The sequence below is a fragment of the Echinops telfairi genome, unplaced genomic scaffold (assembly GCF_000313985.2).
Source record: "Echinops telfairi isolate 266 unplaced genomic scaffold, ASM31398v2 ScPeMD7_23;HRSCAF=83, whole genome shotgun sequence".
Lineage (NCBI taxonomy): Eukaryota > Metazoa > Chordata > Mammalia > Afrosoricida > Tenrecidae > Echinops > Echinops telfairi.
Genome location: NW_022103920.1, coordinates 14,294,721 through 14,303,267, shown reverse-complemented (window position 1 = coordinate 14,303,267; position 8,547 = coordinate 14,294,721). Strand labels below are relative to the sequence as shown.

At 41.0% G+C, this 8,547-nt stretch overlaps 1 protein-coding gene across 1 annotated transcript in view; it reads left to right on the top strand.

Annotated features, from left to right (window-relative positions):
* Positions 1 to 8,547, top strand: part of MKLN1 (muskelin 1) — a 123,645-nt gene that overhangs the window by 86,520 nt on the left and 28,578 nt on the right. The window contains exon 12 of the mRNA XM_045288776.1: positions 1,389 to 1,518. Within this exon, the coding sequence (XP_045144711.1) occupies positions 1,389 to 1,518 (130 nt within the window). The remainder of the gene's footprint in view (positions 1 to 1,388; positions 1,519 to 8,547) is intronic.

Here is an 8,547-nt window from a genome sequence, read left to right as displayed (position 1 = left end):
CAGAAGGCTCAGGTGTTAGCATTTTGACTACTCAATTGTACAGTGTGCTGTCAGCCTTTACGTATAGGTTGAGCAGCCATTGATAATCATTGCCTTCAATTTCATTCAAGTTTTCAAATTCCTAATAATATCATTTCTTCTGTATGGATTCTGCTCTTAAAAGAACTTTCCCTCATCAAATCTTTGGTTAACTGTAGAGGATAGCATTATCAATGTCTGATTATTTTCTTCTATTGGTTTTCAAATTCATGAGCTGATACTCCAAAGTTAAAAAGTTAAGCTTAAAAAAATCAACTTAAGTTAAAAAACAAAGTTAATTTTTTTAAATCCAGATTTTTAAAAATTTTTATGGGATTCATGGATTTTTATATGTGTCATATGTTTAATCCAGTGATGCCATTATTCTTTTTGTTGCTCAGTTGTACCTGTACTTTGGCCAGTGGAAGGTCCTTTTCAAGTTGGCTTCTATGTCCTTTTGACATGACCCCAGTCTTTGAAAACGTCCTCGCGTTCAGGCGTGTTTCCTGACCCAGCCCTGAACATCGGCTCTTCCTCCAAGAGCTTTGCTCCTCTAGTGGGAAATAATATTTGTAGACCCTAATCCAGAAGTTTCAATGTTCTGTGTCAACAATGGGTTGACATCATTTCTAGTTTGTTTCTTATTTTCTTTTCTAGTTAGAGCTAAGATACACAGACACACACAATTTGAGTTAAAGATTAGAATTTTTGTTTATTGACTTTATTTTGACTTTTTGTGCCCTTTAAGGTAAAAGTTCTACTTCCTAATAGCAATATTATATTTCTTCTAGACGTATAAAACGGTGCATAACAATTTTGTGGGTTTTTGTGTGTGTTTGTTTTAAACAAAACCCACTGCAAAATGACCAAATGTTTTTAAAGATAATTCCCTGACGATTTTTTCTGTTTGAGAACTAGTCCACTAGGAACCGACAAAGCAATAGGGGTTTAAATCACTAGAAATACTGTACTTCTCTGTTGTTATACACAGATAGGATTGTTTGTTTCTTTCCCTCACTCCCAAACTTTACAGACCAAATAGAAAAAAGGAGACATGTTTCCAAAGTCAGAAGCATGTGACTGCATACATCTGGAGAGACTGTCCTTTCCCGGGCGGGTGATGGGCTTTGGTCAGGTTAGAATGTATCCTTCCCTTGTTTCTATTGGAGAAAAAGGAGCACACATACATTTCTATTTGTCCCTGCCTGTTACTGGGCAGCAGGCTTGAGACCAACTCTTAGCAGTAGACCTGATGTCAGCTGAGTACTCCATCACCTGGGATCTGGCTAAACTCTAAAGGTTCTTTTTGAGTTCTTCCTGGAAGCAAATACTAATTAATCCTTTCTTGGCGCCCCCTTTTTTTCTCTCAGAAAAATCGTTGCCTGTATGTATTTGGTGGTCAACGGTCAAAGACCTATTTGAATGACTTCTTCAGTTATGATGTGGACTCGGATCATGTTGACATAATATCGGATGGCACCAAGAAAGACTCGGGGATGGGTAAGGATCGCGGCGCTTGCTGTCTCCTGCCCTAACTGTGGGCAGGTGACTAGTCCCCTTGTTGTTTTCTCTTCCCCATCCCTTTAACTGAAGTCATTCTGAGTGTGAGGAAGAATGCTGTCAGCTAAATTATCCGGTTATAGCTTTTTAAAATATGTGAACTATATTATACCCTTTGAGCTGAAAGATAATAGATGAATTTTGAGGAAAAATTGTTTATCTGTTTGTGGGAAGCCCTTTGCAAGAATTAGTATCTTAAACTCTTGCTTATATTTTATCTCTTTTTGAATCTTTCTGCTTCTGTTTTCACTGTAGTGGCCCAGATCTTATGCTCTAGGAGAGAGGACTTCACAGGATCAGCAACCCCTTATAAGTCTGTAAGCTCAGCCTCCAGGAAACTGCCCTAGCATGTAGCAGGGTGGATGGTTGGCCTGAGTCAGCCCCGGGGAGGTGCCTTGCCTTGGCCTCACTATAGGCTGCAGCAAAAGAAAGCTTGGGGATTTGCTGAGTGAATCTCGCTGTGCACGGTGTCACCTTCAGGTGTGTGCAGCAGCTAGCACCACCTACTATAAGTCAGCACCTGGAATTGAAAAACAAACAGGCCGATGATTCTGTGCTTGTACAGGCTTACCTGTCAAACACACAGAGAAGATCCTAAAAGTGTTTAGAACAAAACCAAGTCACATAGGAAGGAGCAGGAGTAGAGTGATCAGGGATTTCCAACAGTCTTTGAAGCTGTAAGAAAGAACAAGGTCTGAACGATCTGAGGGAACATGAAACTTGATTTGGAATTCGATTTCTAGCCAAAACGCAGATGAAACGGAAGAAACATTATTTTCAGATAATTAAGATTTATCAGTGTAATGTTGTCTGTTAATATTGGAAAACCCAATTAACAATGACAGACAAACAGGGAATCATTTCTCTTACAGAACAGGAAACCCCAAAATAGACCGGATCTCGCTGGGACTGCTGTAGTGACTCAGCAGTGTCATCAGCAAGGCCCCAGATCCTTTCTGCCTTTCTTTCTGTTTGGCCTCTTTAGCGTGGCTGTCGCCTCCTGATGGCAAGTTGGCGGAAGCACTTTGAACATTGTGGCTTGTTTCAGGTAGAAAAAAAAAGGCCCCCAATCGGCTTCTCTTAACATTTCACTGACTAGAATCAAGAACTGGCTTTAACAGAAGCAGGCACTGTGAGTCCCTAGCTTTCCTAGCCTGTATTTAGTAGGAGGCAAAGGAAGTTGGATATGACGATTGAATTGTGTCGTCAGTATCAGCCACACAAGACTGAAATAAAATTCTAGGGGGTACCCCCCACAAAAATGGAGGTTTTTTTCAAAGCTGTGTCTTTAAGGTTTTTTTCATAAAACAACCTTATCCCCTTCCAAGTACTCTCCATTTCACTGAACTCCCTTGTCGAGTCTGAGTCCCTTCGTGGGAACAGCTGGAACAGCGTAACGGACTATGAGAGCTTCATTCAGCGGAGATTTCCCAGTGTTTTGAGGGGCACCTCCGGGTTCCTGAGGGCAGCAGGGGAGAAGACAGGGAGATCTTGCTCTCACAAGAAGTAAATGCATTTGGAATAAAAGCTATTGAGAGGTAAATAAGAGTCCTTATGTAGAAGATTAAGGATCAGAACTTAAGAAAAAGGAAAAATTGACAAGCAGACATTATCCCACTACATTTCTTGCTACACAGTATATCCCTAATCACAAAAAACGTAAAAGCTACATTCGCTGTAACCGGAAATTGGAATAGAATTTAGTCAAAAATGGTGATAGAGTATAAGAGAACTAGAGCTATCTTATAACAAACAGGAAGTCAGTAGATGATGTCTAAAACACAATAGCATTTCCTTACCGGTTAGGAATTTGAACTTACATAGCCTCAGAAATGGTAAACTGCATTACTAATCCTGCTTGAAATCATCTATTGTGGGTTTCCTCATTTCTGCTGTGGTGCTCTGACAGCATGTTCTCATTGACTTTGTGGAGCTCTGAAGAGTTACTTAGCTTCCCTTAACAGATGATTGATTCTGCCTTACTTGCTGAACGTGAAGAGGGCCCTGAAACACTTGTTAATGAACATCAAGGAATACAGCTTCAATATGGATTGCAGTGTAAAGAAAACCAAAATCCTCCTAGTCCTCAACAGCTGGAGCAGTCGGTAACATCAGGACATGTGGAGAAAGGATTAAAGTTGTCCAGGATTTCATCTTGCTTGGATCCACCGTTAACGCTCGTGGAGGCCACAGTCAAGGCAGCCACACACTGCGCTGGGTAAATCTGCTGCACAAGACCTTGTTCGGGTATTAAGAGCAAAGATGTCATTTTGAGGACTAAAGTGCGCCTGACCAGAGTTTGGTGTTTTTAATATCCTCGTGTGCAAGTGGAAGTTGGCCCATGAGCAAGGAGAAGAGTGAAGAAGAATGAAGGCACTAGAACTGTGCTGGCACATAGTGTTGAAGGTGCCATGGGCTGCCAGAAGGACACGTGAGCCTCTAGATGGGAATGGAGATGGCAAGGCTTGGCCTCACACACTTGGAGACATGGCCAGCAGACACGGCCCTGGAGGAGGACAGAATGCTGGCTCACGTAGAAGGTCAGCAAAAAGAAGAGGACCCTCGATGAGTTGGATTGACCCAGCAAAGGCAACAATGGGCTCACACATTCACAGTTGTGAAGAGGGCAAGCCCAGGCAGCGTTCCGTTCTGGTGGGCTTGGGCTCGCTGTGAGTCAGCTGACTAGATGGCACCTAATGACAATGACACAACATACCTGGAAAAAGTAGTGAAGCAAATGGTTGAGTTGACAAATACTTGTTGAAAACTGTTGGCTTGGTGCGAGACTAGGGATACAGTGGTGGACATGGTACCAAAGAGTGTGCAGACTGCTGCGGCCGTTAATTGCTATCGAATCGTTCCAACACGTGTTCCTCGTGTGCGGAGTGGAACTGCAGCTAGGGCTATTTCCCAGTCAGTGTGGCAGAAGCAGGTTTTACGCCTTACCTGTGAGAGCTCCCTGGGAGGGTTTGAACTGCCAGCTTTTTAGCTAGAGTTTGAGTGTTTAATCATTTGCACCAACCAGGAACTCATAGAATAACTAATAGAGAATGTAATATTATGCTGAATAATATTAGCCACTCTTTATTTAGACCCTACTGTATGCCAGACACTAAGTTCAGGAGCTTTATAAATATCACTTCTAATTGGTGATATTATTCTCATTAAGCAGATGAGAAAAATTGAGCTCAGTGAAGTAATATATTCAGCATTATGAAACTGTTTAATGGTAGAGATGGCATTTAAACCCAGGAGTGAGTGCAAGTAAGGTGCTCTCTCAACCATGTTTGATTAGTGCTAATGAAGATAAGGACATTTAAAAATATATAAAACTGATGGTTTTTCTTGCTTGCTTAGACTTTTAATCATTTCTTTTTAAATCATTCTAAATCATTTTTTAATCATTTCTCTTTGCCCTCAGAATAAAGTCTGAACCCAGTCTAACTCAGATTGTTTGATATACCCCTAGTTTATCAACCCAATTCTTGGTTCCTGTACTCACCCTGCCAGGAACCATGTTTCATGATCACCGCGTTCTTCATAGATGGCATGTTTTTTCTTGATGCAGGACTTTTGCTTATACTCTCTCCCTCTACCTGAATCACTCTTCTTTCCACCTCCCAAAATCTGACTGACCTTTGTCCATCTTTCACATCTGAACATGGAGATCATTGTCTCTGAATTCTCAAGGCAGGGGTACTAGATGTCTGGTTATTCATCTGACAGTGTGACCCTGACTCTGCTTTTCAAAACATTTGAAAAGCTCAACTGAAATTCACCAGGCATTCAGGAAGTTATGTGTCAGAAGTATGATAATATTGTTCTTCCATAGAATTACTTTTATCTCATTTTTAAAAGTACAGTGGACACTTGTATATTGCTGTAATGCTAAATGGTTACTGTGAAACTTCCAGACTAAGGTATCTTTGGAAGAAAGACCTGGCCATCTATTTCTGATGTTAGCTAGTAAATTACACATGGCCTGATCCCATTGTACTTGGGGTCATCATGGCAAGTTCCAAGGGCAAAATCCATGCATCTAGCAACAACAGCAGCAGCCACTTGGTTACTAGAGTGTTTTTAGTACACTTCGAACAGCCTTGGATACAAGGCAGGTTATATTTAAATTTCAACATTGTTCCTGGAAAACGTGTTTTATTGGTTTGATAGTATTTTGTTGCTGTATTACTTAGTCATTCTCTTGTTTAGCTGTTCTTATAAAAAGCTTTATTACTAGAGTTAATTACTGTAATTTGAAATGGGCTTAACGTATACTTACTGTATTTATCTATGAGTCAGTATGTGGGCTATTTGATTAAAACTGTATTGAAGATATCCTGAGAGTCAATTTTGATTGTTTGGAACCATAGAAGAAATGTGTTTGAACTATTGGTAGCCAATTAGAGGTGACATATCTAATTATAAATTGCTGCTGGGTTGTTTTGTTTTTGTTGTAAACTGTGGCTTGGGTGAAAGTGCGTTTGTGTCGTGACCCTGGTTGCAGTCCCCTCAAGGCAACAGTGAGCTCCCCACTTCTTCCCTGGGACCTCTGTTTCCGTTCCGTCTTTTGTCCTGCCTCTTCCTGCCTCCTGAGCGTTGTTGTTAGGCAGACGCTGCCCTTTCAGTCCTGTATATAGTTAGTTCATTGTTTAAAGAAACAGCTTGCTTCTTGGTGTTATGGTTCACTGTCTTAGCCCGTCTCTTGTTTGCCTGAAAGCTGACTCTTGGGGATGGGTTTATTTCCTGGCTTGAAGGGTATCTCAGGGCCATAGTCTCAGGGGTCCCCCTAGTCTCTGCCAGGCCAGTAAGTCTGATCTGTTTATTATTTTTTTCTTTGTTTTGCTCCCACATACAACATGATATTCTCTTCTAATCATCTATAACAAATTATAGCTTTATGAATATCAAGTGGTCCAGTACTACTTCATTACCTTTCATTTTCAAAAACCTCCTTAGACTTCTCATCTGTCTGTTAATACGAGTGAACTGTAAGTCACATTTACTACCAGCTGGCCTAAATTCCATATTTAAAAATACATGAAATACTTTCATAAACTTGTAACTAGAAAAAATAAAACCACTCCTGGTAGACTCTAGGGGAAATTGTGGATAATTATTATCAACAATAATGAGGAGGCATTAAAAAAAGTGCATAATCTATTTGTGCAACGACTATAGGAGATTTCAAGAGAAGGCAGTGGAGCACCACCGTTTCCTAGCAAGGAAACTAATCCATGTTCATCGCAGCAAACCATGAGCTTCAGCTACTTCTCTGCGTCGCTGAATTGGCTTCACTAATCGAACAATAAGAGTGCTGTAGCACCATGGTTAGGTGCTCAGCTGTTAATAGAAGAGTTCAGTGCATACCCACCAGCTGCTTCCTGGGAGAAAGGACCTAGTGATAGCTCTTCTTGTCGTTGCAGCTAGGGAAACTCATGAGCACATGCGGTGTCCGCAATCCCTTCATCTCAGCGCTGTCTGTGATTTGTTATGATCCACGTAGTTGAGTGCCTTGACATAGTCAGTAAACCACAGGTAAATAGCTTTCTGGTATTTTCTGCTTTTAGCCAATAGCCATGAGGCATCAGCAGTGATAAATGCCTGCTTCCACATCCTCCTCTGAATCTGCTTGAATTTCTGGCTTTTCCCTGTCAGTGTATTGCTGCAGTCATTTTTTAGTTATTTTCAGCAAACCTTTACATTAATAATATTGTTGTATAATTTCCATAGTCTATTGATCACCTTTCTTTGGAATGGGCACAGGTAGGCACCTCTTCAGTTGGTGGTGTTCAATTCCTTGAGCATTCACTGTAGCTTAGGGAACCCTGGGGGCGCAGTGGTCACTCACTGGGCTGCTAAACAAGAGATGAGCAGTTCAAAACCACCAGCCGCTCTGTGGGAGGAAGATGGGGCTTGCTTTCTTCTCCTGTAAAGAGCTATACATAATCTCAGAAACCCCCCGGGACAGTTCTACGCTGTCCCAAAGGGTTGGGATTGACCTGATGGCAGTGAGGTTGCTTTGTTTTGGGGGGTTTTCATTGTAGCTTGAACTTCTTCCTTCGGTAGCATTGGTTTTTTGGTACATGTGCTGCCTCCCCAAACGATTGACCATCACAAGTCCTTTTTTTGGAACAGTGGCTTTCTGTGTTCCTTCCATCTTCTTTTGATGCTTTCTGCATCCTTTAACCTTTTGCCCATACAATCTTTCAATATTGCAACTTGGCACTTGCATTTTTTGCTTCAGTTATTTCAGCTTGAATAATGCCGAGTATATTCTTCCCTTTCTGTTTTCTAATGCCAAAACATTGCACATTTCTTTCATTTTAGTTCTATACTTTGCCCTTTGAAATCTTCTGTTCAGCTCTTTTCTTTGATCATTTATTCTGTTCGATCATTTATTCCATTCACTTTAGCTGTTAGATGGTCAAGTTTCACAGTCTCTTCTGATACCCATTTTTGTCTTTTCTTAACTCTGTGTTTTGTTATCCCCCTTGATTCCTTCATGGATGCTGTCCTTGATGTCATCCCACAGCTCATTTGGTCTTCCATCCTTGTTGTTTACTGTGTCAAACCTGTTCTTGAGAATATCTCTGACTTAAGGTGGGGTATACAAGAAGTCATACCTTAACCCTTGTTTTAATTTTCTGCAGCTACAGCTTGAATTTGCCTATGGTCTTCCCTTAATCAGCCCTTGGCCTTGTTATTAGTGTCCTAGCATCTCCCCACAGATGGAGCCTGTCTGAAGTTCTGAATATTCCATCCAACAAGTTCCATGTGCATAATCACCATGTATGTTGTTGAAAAGGATATTTTCAAATGAACAAGTTGTCGGCCTTGCAAAAATCCATTGTGAGACCTTTGACATCATTTCTCTTGCTGTATTAGTCTGGGTACTTTGGAGAAACAAATCCACAGCAACTCATGTATAAGAGAGAGTTTTATGCAAAGAAAATGTGCATCACGAAAACA